Consider the following 21,064-nt stretch of genomic DNA (forward strand, 5'->3'; position numbering starts at 1 on the left):
ATCGTGACCCGACCGGAATCGAACCCGGTTCAGAGGCGAGCACTTTACCACTGCGCCATCGAGGTTGATAGTCGACGCGAAGTGGAGCGGGATGATAAAGCAGATTATTAAAGAGTCTACCGAGCGCACACTGGCGCCACCAACATATTTTTATCAATTTATTTTAAATAAAAGCAAATTTTACAAATCTAGCTCGGACAAATTATGCTACACTATATAAAGGACTTCATTGAAAAGTAATATAGTTTCCTATTGTACAATATGTAGTCACAATTTACTGAACGGACTTGAGTGGCCACCGTTTTCCGATTAGTAGATCGTGGCAACTGTGTCCAATATAAAACTACAATACTTTTTAACGCAGTCCTTTATCTAGGTAAGCATAATTAGTCCGAGCCAGATAATTAAAATTTGTCTCTGTTTAAAAGAAATTGATAAATATATGATAGACGCTAGTGTGCGCTCGGTACACTCTTAATATTGACATATTCTGCTTTATTACCGCGCTCCGCGTCGCGTCGCGTGCCGTACGTTTTTTTAACACAATTGAAGTTGACAACAATATCGTCGAAGGTCGAAATTAAACATTAATGATCTAGATAGCTAATTATATTATTAACTTATAAGTATTAAAATGAGAAAATGTAAATATTTGAGCACATAAAATTATTCTAGCTTTTACCCTATTGATCGTAACAATCGATCAAGGGCATGTTTTAAATTGATACACTAGCGACATTAATCCCTTATTACATAATATCTGGCCTTAGAGTTCAAGCCACTGTTTACTCCGTACAGGATGAAGACGTGAGTGTTCTCCCCATACTTTTTCAGTCAAATATAATAAAGTTTTATCCTTTTTGAACAATCCCTCATCAAAGGGAAAACGTTAAAAAAAACCCAGCACGTACAGAAAAAAAAAATATCACTTTTGAAGTGAAAACTTCTTTAGCGGCGTTGTGCACTTTTTGTGATGGGTAAAAAAAGTTACAACTCGCGTCAGGACACGTGACTGATCGAAAATTCGTAACACGTCAAAAGTGCACAGCGTTTCACAATTCAAATTTTCACTTCTGCCGGCACTCCCGGAGTGCAATTAGTTTTTTTTTATAACAATTAATTCCATATAGGTGTTATTGACTAAATCGGTGTCGCTAATTTAGTTTTATTATATTTTATTACTCCCATAAAAAAAAATTCAGTAAATGATAGCAATTTCAAGCACTTAAGTCAATGATATACAGAATAATAGTAATACAGAAATATATACCTATAATAATAAAATTTTGTCATAAGTTATTCTCTCAGGGATTTTTTTAGTTTTGACAGTGACCCATTGACGGTGAGTCTTTTGTATTATCTATAAAATATAATCATTCCAACACACACAGAAAAACAATGCATACTTTCATAGCGTGAGTTAATTTTAAAATTATAGTTTCATAAATTAATATCAGAAATTTCGTCATCAACATTTAATAAATATACACTAGTGTGATCGCAGCATTACATAAAGGTATGGCCGCACAAACAATTTATTTTGTCAAAAATCGTCATCCTTTATTTGCAACAGAACAAAAAAAAGCCTTTTTGTCCAAACTTTTGATTTACAACAAAATTATTTTTTTAATTTTGGCCTTATACTGTCTACTTTCTTGTTTTGTGGGTTCCAAAGACAAAATTTTCCAAGAATTTATCGATATAGTACCTTCTTGAACACAATATATTTCAAAATTAATTAATTAGTTATTGTGAGTAAAAAGCCATTAGGCCCAATATATTTTCGTCTTAAATTATTATTTTTTTGTCACTATTATTTGTATTTTCAAGCGAAACATGTATTTTTTTATAATATATCTTCACAAACTCTTGTACTTCACAAATGCGAGTTTCTTTAATTTCTTGGGCGCTTATATTTTTTAATATTTCCATTATATATCTGTCACTGTGTTGTAATTTTAAATTTTTTCGCCAAACATTGTTTTGGGCAATTTTTTCAACAATTACATTATACATATCTGACTTTTTCATGCTCTTTTGCCAAATTTTGTATGAAAGCTCGTTTCTATAAACATTATATTGGGTAAATTTCATCTGTTGTAGTCGCGATCGGCGTGGCCTTTACAAGTGACAATACATTTTCGCTAAACATTGCAACTTTTGTGATTGTTGAATTCTTACTCTTTTTGTACACACGCCAAACTTTGTATGAACGATAGTTTACAGGTACGCATTATTTTATGTTTTACGCACAGTTTTTGGGTTCTTCCACGTTTCCGGCAAACTTTGTATGAAAGACTGTATCTATCGTGTATTAAAACCATTTTTATCATCACTACTTTGTATATCACTAACTGTTGTAATCGTGAGGAAATTTTTGTATGAAAGACACGTCGTTAAATATTTTCTTCATATACATATGTATGTCACTTTAAAAATTTTTCGACATGCATAGTTTTAACGGACAGTTTTTCAGAATTCAATTTTTGTGTAATAATTGTTGTCTATTCGGTTATTATGACAAATATTCGCCAAAATTTCGTTTGAATTGACTGTTTTTTTTAAACATTTTATCAGAAATATCCATCATTCATCATACATGTCACCAAACTAATTGGGATACACATTTTTCAACAGTTTTCGGACACATGTCAACTTTATTGTTTCTTGTATTTTTTAAAACACTAACAGATTTTGGTCACACATATCATTATTACAACGGACAGTTTTCGTGCATACTGCACTCTTTCAATGTCCATTCGGTGTGGCGTATTGTCATACTTTTAACACTTCTCCAAACCACTTACGAAAAGACACATTTTCCGGTCGACAAATAAACTTGCAAACTTTCAAATATTTCCTGTCACGTATGTCACAAATTAATTTCCGTGTCGTCATCACTAACTGTTGTAGTCGCGGTCGGTGCGGTCGTCGTGGTCCCAGTACTTGTGTGAGCGCGGCACGTCGGCCGCGTGCCGCCGACCGCCCGCGACCGCACTCCTGGGGAATGCGGTTGTTTGTTAGACGTATTTTTTCCTTTAAACATACATAAAACACCTATATTTTTGCTTCTAAGTATGTTGAGATGATATTAGGTGTAATAATAATACAGTTTTTTACCTTATATTGGAGAAGACCCCATTCTTTTATTTGGTTTCTTCCTCAGCTACAAGATGTCAGAGTCCAGGGGTCTGTTATGAAAACAACCTATTAGAAGAATAGTAATGAGATAAAACTTACCATAATCGGGCAGGATTCGAACCTGGGACCCTTAGATCTCAACTCAAACGCCTTATCCATTACACCAATCAGCTTCGACTTAAACTTACGAAAATCTCACCTATCTTTAGCCCGTTCAGTGAACGCTTCAGTGTCTTCATCGTCCCCAGAACGCTGTCGGCTCCAGCGCTTGTTCCTGTTCGGGTCCGGGTTCGATTCCCGACTCGACACCCGCCAGTTTTCCAAGGGTTTGTGTGATTTTTGCACTTCGTTGTTGACATGCTCCACCGCTTGCTGGGGGCGGTCTTGGAATTGTATGAAGTCGCCTGTGGATTTTTATGTGTGTGATTATTATTATTTTTTAATAGAAGGCCTATCACGAAACATACAAACACGTAGCACGTTTCTCTTAAATCTTAATTAGCTTTTGCCCGCGCTTCGGGTTTTTATTTTGAAAGTATTTAGTCCTATACAATCTTTCACCCCCCTTTTGAAGGGGTTGAGGGTTAATTTTCAGAAAAATTCATATATTTGTTGTAAACAACAAAAATCCAAATTTTCAAATCACTAATTTCAATGGTACAATTTTCGTATAAGATTTTCAACCCTTTTACCCCCTTTGGGGTAGAATTACCAAAAATCCTCTCTTAGTGCTCACCTACACTCCCCAGGGAACCTAAATGCCAAATTTCAGCTTCTTACGACCAGTAGTTTATGCAAATAAAAATTACAATACCTTGAGCAAAATTCTGCGTCTGCGCCGGCGGGAACTGATTCTGTATATACGTTCCGTCTCCTTGTTGCAAATAATTAACATTCTCCGAATAAAACCTATTCGGCGTTGGATAATCCGGTACAGTCACCGGGTAATTCATATTTTGAACATTTGACTGTACAGTCTGTACAGTCGCTTGTACATTCTGTATATTTTGTACATTTGTTTGTCCATCATCCTTTCCTTCTTCTTCGCCCTGCCTCCAAGAGTTTAGATCGTACCGTTTGGATAAACTCTTTGGTGTCCACGTTTCAAAATTGTCTTGACTGACAGACAGCGCTTGCTCTTGTCTTAGTAGACCTGTAAACAAGTAGGTATATATTTACAAAATTTACATTTTTACCAAAATATGCTTTCATTGTGGTCGATTCTAATCGTGACAAAAAGTGGAGATCCTGGATGCACCATCAGGTCAATCTCATCACAACAATTGGCATTGTGATGGAAACTGAAGCTAAATTGTTTCTAAAAATAAACTCTCAAATTACTACAACGGGCGGTGAATGTATGAAAATCATGTCTATCCGCTTTCGCAGATAAGAGAATGGTTGAAGCCGTACACAAAAGCTAGTATATAATAAATTAATAATATATTAATCAATATTTACATATTAAGTTTATCTGTGTAAGTTAAATACATTATTCCTATGAGAAATAAATTGTTTAATCTTGATTTTCAGCAAATCACACCACACGAACACCACTCATACAAATACATTACCCGCACCGGCTCCTAAGATAGGCCTTAGCTTGGGCTTCACATCAGTTTCCTCGCTCAGGCTGATCTGTGACATGTTCTGGTTCACCTTCTCCGCGCTCGACTCCAAATCTTTGTCATCCTTCTTCCACGAGCCGTAGCTGTCGTGTAAAAATATTTCTTTTAGAAATGACTCGTTTCAGGATGAAGGCTACTCTATAATCTCAACAAAATCGGATAAGCCTATTGTAGATTAGCCTGAACGGACATGTTGACATACCTACATGAATTTTAAAATAATATTTAGGTGATAGAAACGGCTCAATGTGCAATTACAGATAGACGCTTCAATTTTATTTGTGTGGATTCAAATATTGTATATCAATTTGGGGCAAAAATACATTTTTTTTATATATGTATGTATTTAACGTGATAACTTTCGAACTGTTGGTCTGATTTCGATGAAATTTAAAAGGCATGATAGGATCTGTCAATAGAATGTTTAAGTCGCTTATGAAATATTCACAATTTTGTAAAAATCCATCAAAAATTGAGGTCTATAAGTTCGTGACGAACAACTAGTACTAATAATACAAGTGAACTTGGGAAAAATTGGCATTTTTTGTATGTATGTATATTTGTTTGTAAATCGTTGGTCTGATTTTGATGAAATTGAAAAGAAATGTAGGATCGGTCAATACAATTTTTAAGTTCGCGGGGCAACAAAATTTGAAATATTCCCAATTTCGTAAAAAAATATTGTGTTCGCGCGCTGTCCAAGTTCGTTGGTGAATAACTAACGTATTTATCATTCACCGGCAAAACACAAGCAACCCACCTGACTTCACTGTAGTTTTCATCCGTAGACAGCTCGAGGTGGGAAGCGTAGAACTGCTGCAGTGTGTTCGGCAGCGGCAGGAACTTGTTCAGACAGAGGTCGGCCGCCAGCAGCAGCCAGATGACGTGCGCGGGCGGCGCCAGCAGCCGCAGTCGGACCGAGACTGACAGCTCGTCCAGCTCCGCGGGGCTGCGCTGCGCCAGCAGCTCGCGTCCGTTCTGCATTAGCTGCAATGGGAGATAGCAACGCGGTTCTTAACCGTCGAACCAGAAATAGGGGTGTCATAAGTGTTAAGTTAACCCCCGACGCAGAAATAGGAGTGTCATAAGTGTTTAGTTAACCCCCGACGCAGAAATAGGAGTGTCATAAGTGTTAAGTTAACCCCCGACGCAGAAATAGGAGTGTCATAAGTGTTAAGTTAACCCCCGACGCAGAAATAGGAGTGTCATAAGTGTTAAGTTAACCCCCGACGCAGAAATAGGAGTGTCATAAGTGTTAAGTTAACCCCCGACGCAGAAATAGGAGTATCATAAGTGTTAAGTTAACCCCCGACGCAGAAATAGGAGTGTCATAAGTGTTTAGTTAACCCCCGACGCAGAAATAGGAGTGTCATAAGTGTTAAGTTAACCCCCGACGCAGAAATAGGAGTGTCATAAGTGTTAAGTTAACCCCCGACGCAGAAATAGGAGTGTCATAAGTGTTAAGTTAACCCCCGACGCAGAAATAGGAGTGTCATAAGTGTTAAGTTAACCCCCGACGCAGAAATAGGAGTATCATAAGTGTTAAGTTAACCCCCGACGCAGAAATAGGAGTGTCATAAGTGTTTAGTTAACCCCCGACGCAGAAATAGGAGTGTCATAAGTGTTAAGTTAACCCCCGACGCAGAAATAGGAGTGTCATAAGTGTTAAGTTAACCCCCGACGCAGAAATAGGAGTGTCATAAGTGTTAAGTTAACCCCCGACGCAGAAATAGGAGTGTCATAAGTGTTAAGTTAACCCCCGACGCAGAAATAGGAGTATCATAAGTGTTAAGTTAACCCCCGACGCAGAAATAGGAGTGTCATAAGTGTTTAGTTAACCCCCGACGCAGAAATAGGAGTGTCATAAGTGTTAAGTTAACCCCCGACGCAGAAATAGGAGTGTCATAAGTGTTAAGTTAACCCCCGACGCAGAAATAGGAGTGTCATAAGTGTTAAGTTAACCCCCGACGCAGAAATAGGAGTGTCATAAGTGTTAAGTTAACCCCCGACGCAGAAATAGGAGTGTCATAAGTGTTAAGTTAACCCCCGACGCAGAAATAGGAGTGTCATAAGTGTTAAGTTAACCCCCGACGCAGAAATAGGAGTATCATAAGTGTTAAGTTAACCCCCGACGCAGAAATAGGAGTGTCATAAGTGTTTAGTTAACCCCCGACGCAGAAATAGGAGTGTCATAAGTGTTAAGTTAACCCCCGACGCAGAAATAGGAGTGTCATAAGTGTTAAGTTAACCCCCGACGCAGAAATAGGAGTGTCATAAGTGTTAAGTTAACCCCCGACGCAGAAATAGGAGTGTCATAAGTGTTAAGTTAACCCCCGACGCAGAAATAGGAGTATCATAAGTGTTAAGTTAACCCCCGACGCAGAAATAGGAGTGTCATAAGTGTTTAGTTAACCCCCGACGCAGAAATAGGAGTGTCATAAGTGTTAAGTTAACCCCCGACGCAGAAATAGGAGTGTCATAAGTGTTAAGTTAACCCCCGACGCAGAAATAGGAGTGTCATAAGTGTTAAGTTAACCCCCGACGCAGAAATAGGAGTGTCATAAGTGTTAAGTTAACCCCCGACGCAGAAATAGGAGTATCATAAGTGTTAAGTTAACCCCCGACGCAGAAATAGGAGTGTCATAAGTGTTTAGTTAACCCCCGACGCAGAAATAGGAGTGTCATAAGTGTTAAGTTAACCCCCGACGCAGAAATAGGAGTGTCATAAGTGTTAAGTTAACCCCCGACGCAGAAATAGGAGTGTCATAAGTGTTTAGTTAACCCCCGACGCAGAAATAGGAGTGTCATAAGTGTTAAGTTAACCCCCGACGCAGAAATAGGAGTGTCATAAGTGTTAAGTTAACCCCCGACGCAGAAATAGGAGTGTCATAAGTGTTAAGTTAACCCCCGACGCAGAAATAGGAGTGTCATAAGTGTTAAGTTAACCCCCGACGCAGAAATAGGAGTGTCATAAGTGTTAAGTTAACCCCCGACGCAGAAATAGGAGTATCATAAGTGTTAAGTTAACCCCCGACGCAGAAATAGGAGTGTCATAAGTGTTTAGTTAACCCCCGACGCAGAAATAGGAGTGTCATAAGTGTTAAGTTAACCCCCGACGCAGAAATAGGAGTGTCAAAAGTGTTAAGTTAACCCCCGACGCAGAAATAGGAGTGTCATAAGTGTTAAGTTAACCCCCGACGCAGAAATAGGAGTGTCATAAGTGTTAAGTTAACCCCCGACGCAGAAATAGGAGTATCATAAGTGTTAAGTTAACCCCCGACGCAGAAATAGGAGTGTCATAAGTGTTTAGTTAACCCCCGACGCAGAAATAGGAGTGTCATAAGTGTTAAGTTAACCCCCGACGCAGAAATAGGAGTGTCATAAGTGTTAAGTTAACCCCCGACGCAGAAATAGGAGTGTCATAAGTGTTAAGTTAACCCCCGACGCAGAAATAGGAGTGTCATAAGTGTTAAGTTAACCCCCGACGCAGAAATAGGAGTATCATAAGTGTTAAGTTAACCCCCGACGCAGAAATAGGAGTGTCATAAGTGTTTAGTTAACCCCCGACGCAGAAATAGGAGTGTCATAAGTGTTAAGTTAACCCCCGACGCAGAAATAGGAGTGTCATAAGTGTTAAGTTAACCCCCGACGCAGAAATAGGAGTGTCATAAGTGTTAAGTTAACCCCCGACGCAGAAATAGGAGTGTCATAAGTGTTAAGTTAACCCCCGACGCAGAAATAGGAGTGTCATAAGTGTTAAGTTAACCCCCGACGCAGAAATAGGAGTGTCATAAGTGTTTAGTTAACCCCCGACGCAGAAATAGGAGTGTCATAAGTGTTAAGTTAACCCCCGACGCAGAAATAGGAGTGTCATAAGTGTTAAGTTAACCCCCGACGCAGAAATAGGAGTATCATAAGTGTTAAGTTAACCCCCGACGCAGAAATAGGAGTGTCATAAGTGTTTAGTTAACCCCCGACGCAGAAATAGGAGTGTCATAAGTGTTAAGTTAACCCCCGACGCAGAAATAGGAGTGTCATAAGTGTTAAGTTAACCCCCGACGCAGAAATAGGAGTGTCATAAGTGTTTAGTTAACCCCCGACGCAGAAATAGGAGTGTCATAAGTGTTAAGTTAACCCCCGACGCAGAAATAGGAGTGTCATAAGTGTTAAGTTAACCCCCGACGCAGAAATAGGAGTGTCATAAGTGTTAAGTTAACCCCCGACGCAGAAATAGGAGTGTCATAAGTGTTAAGTTAACCCCCGACGCAGAAATAGGAGTGTCATAAGTGTTAAGTTAACCCCCGACGCAGAAATAGGAGTGTCATAAGTGTTTAGTTAACCCCCGACGCAGAAATAGGAGTGTCATAAGTGTTAAGTTAACCCCCGACGCAGAAATAGGAGTGTCATAAGTGTTAAGTTAACCCCCGACGCAGAAATAGGAGTGTCATAAGTGTTAAGTTAACCCCCGACGCAGAAATAGGAGTGTCATAAGTGTTAAGTTAACCCCCGACGCAGAAATAGGAGTGTCATAAGTGTTAAGTTAACCCCCGACGCAGAAATAGGAGTATCATAAGTGTTAAGTTAACCCCCGACGCAGAAATAGGAGTGTCATAAGTGTTTAGTTAACCCCCGACGCAGAAATAGGAGTGTCATAAGTGTTAAGTTAACCCCCGACGCAGAAATAGGAGTGTCATAAGTGTTAAGTTAACCCCCGACGCAGAAATAGGAGTGTCATAAGTGTTAAGTTAACCCCCCACGCAGATATAGGAGTGTCATAAGTGTTAAGTTAACCCCCGACGCAGAAATAGGAGTATCATAAGTGTTAAGTTAACCCCCGACGCAGAAATAGGAGTGTCATAAGTGTTTAGTTAACCCCCGACGCAGAAATAGGAGTGTCATAAGTGTTAAGTTAACCCCCGACGCAGAAATAGGAGTGTCATAAGTGTTAAGTTAACCCCCGACGCAGAAATAGGAGTGTCATAAGTGTTAAGTTAACCCCCGACGCAGAAATAGGAGTGTCATAAGTGTTAAGTTAACCCCCGACGCAGAAATAGGAGTATCATAAGTGTTAAGTTAACCCCCGACGCAGAAATAGGAGTGTCATAAGTGTTTAGTTAACCCCCGACGCAGAAATAGGAGTGTCATAAGTGTTAAGTTAACCCCCGACGCAGAAATAGGAGTGTCATAAGTGTTAAGTTAACCCCCGACGCAGAAATAGGAGTGTCATAAGTGTTAAGTTAACCCCCGACGCAGAAATAGGAGTGTCATAAGTGTTAAGTTAACCCCCGACGCAGAAATAGGAGTGTCATAAGTGTTTAGTTAACCCCAGACGCAGAAATAGGAGTGTCATAAGTGTTTAGTTAACCCCCGACGCAGAAATAGGAGTGTCATAAGTGTTTAGTTAACCCCCGACGCATAAATAGGAGTGTCATAAGTGTTAAGTTAACCCCCGACGCAGAAATAGGAGTGTCATAAGTGTTTAGTTAACCCCCGACGCAGAAATAGGAGTGTCATAAGTGTTAAGTTAACCCCCGACGCAGAAATAGGAGTGTCATAAGTGTTAAGTTACCCCCGACGCAGAAATAGGAGTGTCATAAGTGTTAAGTTAACCCCCGACGCAGAAATAGGAGTGTCATAAGTGTTAAGTTAACCCCCGACGCAGAAATAGGAGTATCGTAAGTGTTAAGTTAACCCCCGACGCAGAAATAGGAGTGTCATAAGTGTTAAGTTAACCCCCGACGCAGAAATAGGAGTGTCATAAGTGTTTAGTTAACCCCCGACGCAGAAATAGGAGTGTCATAAGTGTTAAGTTAACCCCCGACGCAGAAATAGGAGTGTCATAAGTGTTAAGTTAACCCCCGACGCAGAAATAGGAGTGTCATAAGTGTTAAGTTAACCCCCGACGCAGAAATAGGAGTGTCATAAGTGTTTAGTTAAACCCCGACGCAAAAATAGGCGTGAAATGAGTGTTAAGTTAACCCCCGACGCAAAAATAGGCGTGAAATGAGTGTTTAGTTAACCCCCGACGCAGAAATAGGAGTGTCATAAGTGTTTAGTTAACCCCCGACGCAAAAATAGGCGTGAAATGAGTGTTAAGTTAACCCCCGACGCAGAAATAGAAGTGTTATAAGTGTTTAGTTAACTCCCGACGCAGAAATAGGGGTGTTATAAGTGATAAGTTAACCCCCGACGCAGAAATAGGAGTGTCATAAGTGTTAAATTAACCCCCCGTGTTAAGTTAGTTTATTTTATTTGTTTTTTTTTTCTTCTAAATTTTTGACAAGGTTTCAGTGCACTTTGTGTGACTATGTCAGCCTCATGGGGGATATCTAATATAAACTTATCTAGCTTTCATAATGCTTGTCCACAAGATATACATGGATATAGCCATCTGTGATAATGGACTTCTCAACACTATGTTCAGCAATCCATTACACACGGGCACTTTGGCTAAAAATCTATCGCAGAATATCGACCACATTCCAGCAAGACATGTATCAAGTCTTCCTCCTTGTTACACACAGGACACAAATCTGACCGAGTCACGCGCATCATAAGAACTTGTTTACCGGAACGTGGCCTGACCTCACCCTAAACGCGGAAACAAAGAGTTCCCTAGAAAGGCTAGCACAGTCAAACCAAGGCACCAAAGTTGGTGACGTGGTTTTGGATTGGTCATAAGTTTAACGTGTCTATCTTTGGCATCGCAGCTCCCAAACGGATGAACCGACTTTCGTTTAGTTTTAGCGAAATGAATTTTGAAAGGTTTTTTAACTTGTCTAACAAATAATTGTTATCCTAACTAATATTATATCCATAATCCCAATGCCAACTAATATTATAAATGTGGAAGTTTTTGTTTGTTTGTTACCTCTTCACGCGCCTCTCATCTCACCTCTTCATCTACTGGACCGATTATTATGAAATTTGGTACACGGGTAGAAAATAACATGGAATAAAACATAATGTACTTTTTATACCGAAATTCCCACGGGAGCGAAGCCCCGGGGCGCAGTTAGTAATATTATAAGAGAAAAGATTTGTATTTTTGTTTGCAATGAATAAACTCAAAAATTATTTGACCGATTTTAATGAAATTTTTGACAGAGATAAACGAAACCTTCAGGTGTAACATAAGCTACTTTTTTTATTATAGTCTTACTTGAGCGAACCCTTGACGGATCAATAGTTCTACTTAAATTTTTAAATCCGAAAGTAAGTTTGTTACCCCTCCACGCTCTATCTACTCGACCAATCTTCTTGAAATTTTGCATACATGTAGTTTGAAGTACGGAGAAGGACCTATACATACCTTTCGTCCCGGAAAAATAACTGCTCCCGTGGGAAACCACGCGGGCAAATCTAGTTATTAAGCTAGATTATTACAAATCTGTTGGATATGTTACCTGTGTGGCCAAACTGCGGTGGGCCCTGACGTGGTCCGAGGCCAGGAGAGCCCTTAGGTACTGCATCAGGGGCCCCGCGAGTATGTGCACTTTGTTACCATTGCAGAGTCTAGCCTCTGCAACAAAAAATATTATAATTCACAGTACCTATGCATTAAGAAAGAAAGAAAACATTTATTTGCCAAAAACATGAGTACAAATAGTCAAAATGAATTAGACCTACACGTTTTACCGAATATAGGTATGCAAATATAAATAAATAAAGAGGAGCATGCTATCCACTACAAATCCAAAACAAAAAAAGAATTATAATGTACTTATACTAGCCCTAAATTCTATCCGAGTCTATCATTAAAGAAATCATTTAAAGTATAATAACATTTATCAGTTAATAAAGACTTGAGGTGCTTTTTAAATAGATTTCAATTTAAGCTTTTATATTGATTTGGAATTTTGTTGTAAATTTTCGGTGCCATACATACTATGCATTTAAACTTCATTTTTGACATGAATCATTCTCAGATAAATAAATAAATAAATATATTAGGACAAATCGTGTGATTTGTCCTAATATTGAGCTAGCCCCAAAGTAAGTTCGAGACTTATGTTCTGGGATACTAACTCAACGATACTATATTTTATAACAAATACATATATAGATAAACATCCAAGACCCGGGCCAATCAGAAAAAGATCATTTTCCATAATGACCCGACCGGGGATCGAACCCGGGACCTCTCGGTTCAGAGGCAAGCATTTTACCACTGCGCCACCGAGGTCGTCAAAAACAATAAAATGCAGTAGATGGAAAACCTCTAAATAAAAATAGAGAAAAAAAAAATTTATTTAAAGAATAAATAAAATTATAATCCATACTCATTTAATATTAGCTATTGCCCGCGGCTTCGTCCGTGTCAATTTTCCGGGATGATCAGGGTACCCTGTGTCCTTCTCCGTACTTCAAACTACATGGATGCAAAATTACAAGAAGATTTGGTCGAGTAGATAGAGCGTGAAGTGGTAACACACAAACTTACTTTCGCATTTATAATATTAGTTAAGATTAGAATATTGATTGCGAACTTTTAAGCGTCTAAACACGGGTATAATAGGTGTTTACCTGCAAAATAATCTCCCATTAGGTTGGCCGCGTTAATTAAATACTGTGGGTTGGCCCGCTCCAGCACGTCCAATCCTATAAAAAAAAAAATGTACGTTTTGATACGAAATAGATTGTGTTGGTCTGTATTTATTAAACGTTATTGTTTGCTAGTAATATCGCACTTAGTGTGAAAAGGTTTTCTTGTAAAGTGTATAAAACTTCATTGAAAAAAAAAAAACACAACAACACTTTCACACTTTGACACATTGAGTGTAATATTTGCAGTCAATTCTACAAATGACCTTCGCGATTCAAAGAAATGACGCTTTTGCGAATTGTCATTTCTGCGAAATGTCACTTTTTACAAAAATGTTATTTTTTTAAGCGAATCGTCGCTTTTGGTTTAGTGACCGAAAAATAGAACACTCACTGAACATTGTCATTTTCACAAAATGTCACTTGCAAAATGTGAAATTATCATACATAACCTATACAGAAAGTCACGTCAATATATAACTGTCACATAAGTGGAAAATGTCATTTTATTACTTCGAGCTTACGCCAAATGTCACTCTTCTGAAATGTCTTTCCGCAAAATGTCATTTTCGCAAAATGTAACTATCTCAACATATCATCATCATATCATCTTATCCAAAACGCATCTTTTGCAAAATGCCACTATTTTAATGTCATTTTCGCAAAATGTCACTTTTTCGAAAACACTCACTGGAAAATGTCCCCTGCAGGACAACATTCAACAAGGCGCCCCTCAATAGCTGCCGTCTCTGTTGTCTCGTGAACGAAGCCCCGACTGATGCCAACTTTCTTGCGGTGGCCGAGTTGCGGAGGGCAGCTGCGTTGAACGATGCAAAGGCTTGTCTGGACATTTAAAGAATATTCATGTTACAGACACAATGTGCTGGGCTCGATATCGAGAAATGTTGTGAATAAGTTGTCACTAGTTGTCTCACAATAAATTTCTCATTATTATTTTCAAAATTGTGAATATTTCATAAAAAGACTTAACCGATTTTGATGACCCTTAAAAATTTAAAAATTCTATTGACAGATCCTGCATACCTTTTAAATTTCATTAAAATCAGACGTTGGTCTGATTAGAAAGTTCGTGTCCAAACATCGCGTTACAAACATACATACAAAAAAAAAATATTTTTGGCTCAAGTCGAATTGTAGACGTCGCTCGCTTCGCTCGCTCGGTCAAATACATACAAACTATACAAATATTTTTTATGTTAGCCACCATTCAAATATAACTAATATACACACTAATTTTGTCTTTCGGCCGACCCGCTGACGGGTTAACTTTGGTGGAAGGAAAGTCCGATGTCTACGCGCCGCGTTATCAAAGCCCTTTTGTTTAATTGACCCTATTAAAAGTATACTTACTTCAATGTGGTCTCGTCTGGGCACATCTTAGTAACGGTGGCTTCGAAATTGCGAAGTTTCCTGTTGAATTGTATACCGTCTTCACCTGGTGAGAACTGTTCTAGCTGGAAACAAAAACAACGGAATATTCTTTTTTAATTTTTACGTAAAATTCATTTTTGCCAAAGTCAAATAATGCCACGAATACACTGTACATTTGACGCGCAATATATCGTTGTCGGCTGGCAACTCTGGGTGTTAATCAACCAATCTTGACCATACTATTTGATATTGCAATGACAAAAAAAGTAATTCTTTAATAAATTTAGACTTAAGCGCAGGTGAAGAAGAAGCGCCGCAAACAACTTCACCGCGGCCCTTTCAAACACAAGCTTTTATTGTCTTCAAAGTGATCTTATTGCATTCAAAGCATAATCATATCATAAAATTTTGATCCTTAGATTGGATTAACCTTCCATAAACGATTTTTTTTTAAATTGGGTAATAGAGAGATACCTAATTACAGTTTTGATAACGACTGCTTTTCTAGGTGCGGTACCTACAACTACCTTTTACTTAACTGTTGAGTTACCCCGTTGGGAGCCGATCCTGGGTGCACCTAAGCAAGACCTAATGTCTTGCTTAGCGGTTTATCTTTCCTATGTATTTATTTCTATATTTTGTTTATAGGGCTGTGCACAAGCAGATAAAACCTTTACTATATGGCATGCACGATCAATGGCATAATAACCAATAATGTTTAAATGAGTTACTTTCGGCATTTCTTCTCAGCCAGCGGTAGTTGTTCCGAAATGCCAGTAATTTGTAGCTATGGTAAATATCGTTTAATTTAGAATATGATGTGAAAAACAATGTGCCTTTAAAAAACTAATTTTGGATTATTTCATTTTTTTTACGTGAGTACAGTTCTTAGATTGAAATAATCATTATCGCACTCACCAGAGCCAACAGAGGCGCATATTGTTCGTCTACGGCGAGCAGTGACGCGAGCACCTCGTCGTCTGTCCCATCCTCCGCTATAGGCAACACTGTCTCCGCTGTTACATAGATTTATAAAACGTTTATTTACAGAAAGTAAAGCCATGCCCTGAGGCGCAGCGTATGTTTGTTTGTTATCCCCTCAGGCACTAATCTATTACAACCTGGTAAAATTCAAATTCAAGCGAACTTGTCATCTCTTCTCATATATTTTTGGGTAATTAATCATGTGTTTCACATCTATACATATGACGACCTCGGTGGCGCGGTGGTAAAGCTTTTGCCTCTGAACCGAGAGGTCCTGGGTTCGATCCCCGGTCGGGTCATGATGGAAAATTATCTTTTTCTGATTGGCCCGGGTCATGGCTGTTTATCTATATATGTATTTGTTATAAAATATAGTATCGTTGAGTTAGTATCCCATAACTCAAGTCTCGAACTTACTTTGGGGCTAGCTCAATCTGTGTGGTATGTCCTAATATATTTGTATTTATTTATATATTTTTCTTATATATTTTCTATAACCTGTTTTGATATACTTTTTGACTATGTACATTATGTACGTTGATGTATTTATTATTAGAAAAAAATGTAAGAAACAATAATCTTTCAGAATTTCTTTTCAGCAGTTGTCGTTCTGAAATGCCAGTAGTTTGTAGCTTGTGAGAATAACTATTTAATATAAAAATTGATGTGAAAAACTGCCTGTGAAGGAATAATTTCTGAATAAATGATTTGAATTTGAACCAATGTTTCTGAAATTCACAGGCACTTTTTCACATTAATTTTTATATTTTTTTATGTTTGAAGTATGGAGAAGGACATAGGGTCATCCTAGAAAAATAAACGTTCGGGCGGGAAATTAACGCGGCTAAAAGCTAGTACTATATGTATACATATGACGCTAGTTTTTAATAAAAACAAAGCATACCCGGAGCCCTGGGGACATCCGGCACAGTCCTGGCGCCCTCGGCCTCCGGCGCGTCCCCGGGGCGGGGCTCGCGCGCGTGGTGCCGTCCCGGGTACCCGCGCCCGCGGCCCGGCTGTGACATTATAACTTGCTGCGGAATAAGAAAATTATATATATTTTTGTTTCAATACCACGATAGTTGTTGGTTACATCTAAGGATAGTTTCATTTATCAAATCTCTCTTTCATTTATATGTGTTCCTGAGTGTATCCGCGGGATGGTCCATTACAGAAATGGTTGGCTTAAACAAAAGGTGGCCTATGCCCAGCAGTGGGGCCATGGAGGGCCACAGTTGATGATGATGATGGCAAAGCACACCATTAATAGTGCCAAGAAAGTTGTGGCCATGGGCAAACGCTAGTATACAATCAAACCAAATTTAATAACCTAATTTGTATGCTGAATTTGTCAGGTTCATGCTGTATGAAGAATTTACAAAATGTGTTGCTAGAACAATTATTGACTATATTACTAGATATATGCATAGCTTTTCTTTATAGATCTGCACATAAAATAACAAAGTTAATTCAAGTGAGAGAAGTTTTACGGCCGTATTCATAAATACGAAATTACTTTGAATACAAAACCAAGCACAAGTGCAACAGAGACGGTTGCAGTTAGATTTGCCAAGGAGAGAGCAAGACAGAACATAGTAATGCCATCGAAAATGACAATAAACATTGTCACATAAAATGTTATCCAGTTTTTATAACACAATTATTACTTACGTTTATTTATATTCTATTTCTATTTGCTTTTAAATTTGTGTACCAAACCAATTCATTTGGCAATAATTTGTCGCGTGATTGCAGAATAGATTTTCCTTATTGACTGACTAATTGACTGTAGAAAAAATAGGCACCATAAGGAGAATAATTTGTGTTCATATAAACTGCATTTAATTTGAAAATTTTGGTGGCAAATAAAATAAAAATTCATAGATTACCGGTAAAACGTTTTTGATGACCGAGTGGGGTATTCCGTATAGATTTTAAATGACAATTTCTTCGACCTTTGCTATTAAACTGATTTAGTAAATAGTTTATATATGATGAATTAGGAGTTTACTCACCAAATTAAGTATTAAAATAAATTAAACTTATTTATTTCCTAATTGTTTTAGTCCCGTTCAAGTTGTCATACGTTTCACTTCCATATTGGCGAGATTAGTGAAGCGAAAATCAACCATTGTATTGGCCATAGAGTTAATCGGAATCCAACCGATATTTAGGTTCTGGGCTTTTTATCAAGGAAATGATTATTCTTTACCGAATTTTATCAGCTATACTTTGATTTATACATACTTTTCTCAAATAGTTAGGCAAGTAAGATTATTTATTTGCGTTAAATAAAATTCTCTTTGAGATGTAGGTAGGTATTTTCTATTGTCAATTTATGAAAAAAGTAATATTGACATTGGCTTGAATAAGTTGACGTTGACAGTTAGACATAAAATTTTAGTGCGTGCGCACTGCAGTAGGAGTAGCATAGCATGCAATCAATCAATACCAAAGAGTACCTAGATATTATATTTGTGCCGCTCGTTCTATTGTTGCATTGATTGAGTTTATTAGGAAATTTATGACTGTATCTTTATCAATCAAATAAAGTACAGTGAAGTGAGAGTTAACTATATTCTGTTAATGATTTCCGATCATGAATCGAGATAAACGCGAACCTGATTATCCAACTGAGTTGGAATCTCAGTATATTTTGCGGCTGCCCGAGGAACCAGCTAAAGTACTAAGAGATGTACTGAAATCAGGAGAAAATTTGAAAAATCGTTTGACTATACAGGTAGAAAACGACATGAGACAGGGCGAGGTGCGTTTCGACCATTGGTTGATGCACGCAAAAGTTGTCGATCTCCCAACCATTGTTGAGTCTTTGAAAACGATTGACAATAAAAGTTTCTATAAAACTGCTGATATATGCCAAATGATGATTTGCAAAAATGAACCAGATCAGCCTACGACAGAGGAAGAATCTCCGGCCAAAAATAAGAAAAAAGACCCATATAAAGTCGACAAGAAGTTTTTGTTTCCTCACGGCATTACTCCACCAACTAAAAATGTCAGGAAGCGCCGTTTTAGAAAGACTTTAAAAAAGAAATATGTTGAAGCACCTGAGGTTGAGAAAGAGGTGAAAAGATTGCTTCGGGCGGACAATGAAGCGTTCAGTGTGACTTGGGAGGTTATAAAAGAGGAGGATGACATTAAACCGGAAACCAAAGCTAATGTGAAGTCGGAGAAGAAGTCTAAAGCTGCCCTGAAGAGAGAAGCAGCAAAGGGTCCAATAAAACCCGAATCGTCAAATGTTGTTGACATTTTTGGAGGAAATGTAAGTGACAGCGATTTAGAAGACGAGAATGTGAATGTAGATCTGGACATAGATAGTCGTTTATCTCCGTATGACAGCCGTTTATCAGATACGAACTCAATTTACAGCATCAATGATATGTCTAAAAGAGACTTTCCAGTTGAGTTCGACTCTCGTATTTTTAGCCACACTCCTAAAGCTTCTGGTAGCCATAGCCATTCATTGACCCCTGCTGCTGCCAAGGGTGGAATGTCACCAGAAGATGACGGTGATTATCACCGTGATATGTCTAAAGAGAATATGGCGATTCAGATTGAACAACTGCGGACAGAACTTGAGGAGTTGAAAGAACGTAAACAGAAAACTCAGCTCGAGATAGCGGGGATGGAGAATCAAGCTTTACGGCAGCGGTTTTCGGAGAATTTGCATTTGTTAAACAAGGATATTATGTACAAGGAGATGGAGTACCAAGGGCTGCTCACTCTTCAGAATTCTGATGACATATAGAAATAAGTTTCCGGTAAATATTCAACAATATGTGAGGAAGTAGAGTATGTAAGGGACCTAATTACGGCTAGGAATTACGATCTTTATTGCTGTTATTTTGTATTGGAATAACGGCAATAAAGACCTAAGTGCTAGCTGTCATAAGGTCCCTTTTGATTTGGATGACCACATATATATTTGAGGGCATTTGCCACATATTTCTAGTCTATAATCATTGTATTTGAAGATATGTCAAAAAGAGGTCTGAGGTTATATCAAAAATATTGTGGAATGTATGATGACAAATTATATGTTATTTATTAATGCAAATGTTTTGTTATTTATTCCTTTATCTGATATTGATTCCTTTATCTGACTACCATATTATGATTTTATTTGTATTTATAAATAAATAAATATATTAGGACAAATCACACAGATTGAGCTAGCCCCAAAGTAAGTTCGAGACTTGTGTTATGGGATACTAACTCAAAGATACATATATAAACAAACATATATATAACTATACATATATATACAACAAATACATATATAGATAAACATTCAAGACCCGTACCAATCAGAAAAAGATCATTTTCCATCATGACTCGACCGGGGATCGAACCCAGGACCTCTCGGTTTGGTTTCCTATTTCTTCGTTTAATTCGTGAAGGCTGTTTAAAAATCCATTAAAAAACATAGAATAATATTTACTTTATTGTTATTCCTTTATTTTTTTGACTTTTATTTTTTAATTTTACAAAAATGAAATTTTTATTTTTATTTACATTTTATCTATAAAAATAATACTTACCAAATAAATAAAAATAATAAAAACTTAAAAATCAAATATTTACAAATATGCCAGTTTTGGCAATATCGTTGCTTATTTATTCCACTATAAATTTACATTTTACATCTATCATTACAGGCTAACTCAATTCGATAGTAGTTTACAGAAAAACCTTACAACCTATAATAAAATATTAATGATATACATGTGTATTCCTTCAGGGTACAATTAATTAAACACAACTATCGGTATCAATTATTTTTCCTGAAGGTTGGTAGTCTTTGCTTTTAGCATTTCGTCCATTATTATTGGTAAATAAAATTTGAATTACGATCGAATTGTGTTAATCTGGTTGATTGGACTTTAGGTATATTCAAACCGAGATGTGAGGCCAAAATACCTTCAACCTTCCACGGAATAAAACTCGAGTCCTGACTAAGAAAACCCTTGTATCTCCTCTAAGGGAGCTATTTGGGAAGACCATTCTACTATTTCCGTCGACAACGACCGTCATGGGAAAATCGATAATTTCTACAACACGTGTCAAAATAGATAATTTGTAGGTACCTAAGTAAGTTGGTACCATATAAGAAGTTAGTAGGTATTTTTGTTTACAGTTAAATCCTTTCTTAACATGTTTATATAGTAGTGTATACTTACTGTGGAGGTTTAAAAGTTTAATCATGCTTAAAAGTAAAAATCTTTTTTTTTTGCAGTGAACGAACAATTTGCTACATTATCTGCATATTGATAGTAATAAATATCTATAGTGTTCAATATTTATTTCTGTTTATTTATATTGTTTAAATAAATAATTTTAATAAAACGTCAATC

At 37.6% G+C, this 21,064-nt stretch overlaps 2 protein-coding genes across 4 annotated transcripts; one reads left to right on the forward strand and one right to left on the reverse strand.

The window, feature by feature from the left end:
- Positions 1-1,813: 1,813 nt before the first annotated feature.
- Positions 1,814-17,804, reverse strand: LOC128681559 (uncharacterized). 3 transcript variants are annotated; one of them, XM_053765557.2, is made up of 13 exons: positions 17,705-17,804; positions 16,594-16,723; positions 15,624-15,721; positions 14,685-14,788; positions 14,005-14,156; positions 13,296-13,370; positions 12,176-12,291; positions 5,530-5,756; positions 4,716-4,852; positions 3,956-4,294; positions 3,341-3,545; positions 3,121-3,191; positions 1,814-3,000 (listed from the first exon to the last, which is right to left on the reverse strand). In XM_053765557.2, the coding sequence occupies exons 2-12, from the start codon at positions 16,712-16,714 to the stop codon at positions 3,167-3,169; spliced, it is 1,599 nt and encodes a 532-aa protein (XP_053621532.1). In that variant the 5' UTR covers positions 16,715-16,723; positions 17,705-17,804; the 3' UTR covers positions 1,814-3,000; positions 3,121-3,166. The 3 variants fall into 3 exon arrangements, with proteins under 3 accessions (XP_053621532.1, XP_053621531.1, XP_053621530.1); XM_053765556.2 differs by lacking the exon at positions 3,121-3,191 and having other exon boundaries at positions 4,722-4,852; XM_053765555.2 differs by lacking the exon at positions 3,121-3,191.
- Positions 17,805-18,096: 292 nt separating this feature from the next.
- Positions 18,097-19,767, forward strand: LOC128681584 (transcription initiation factor TFIID subunit 7-like). The gene has a single exon (XM_053765598.2). The coding sequence runs from the start codon at positions 18,289-18,291 to the stop codon at positions 19,456-19,458; it is 1,170 nt and encodes a 389-aa protein (XP_053621573.1). The 5' UTR covers positions 18,097-18,288; the 3' UTR covers positions 19,459-19,767.
- Positions 19,768-21,064: the final 1,297 nt, after the last annotated feature.

Source organism: Plodia interpunctella, chromosome 27, assembly GCF_027563975.2.
Source record: "Plodia interpunctella isolate USDA-ARS_2022_Savannah chromosome 27, ilPloInte3.2, whole genome shotgun sequence".
Taxonomy (NCBI): domain Eukaryota; kingdom Metazoa; phylum Arthropoda; class Insecta; order Lepidoptera; family Pyralidae; genus Plodia; species Plodia interpunctella.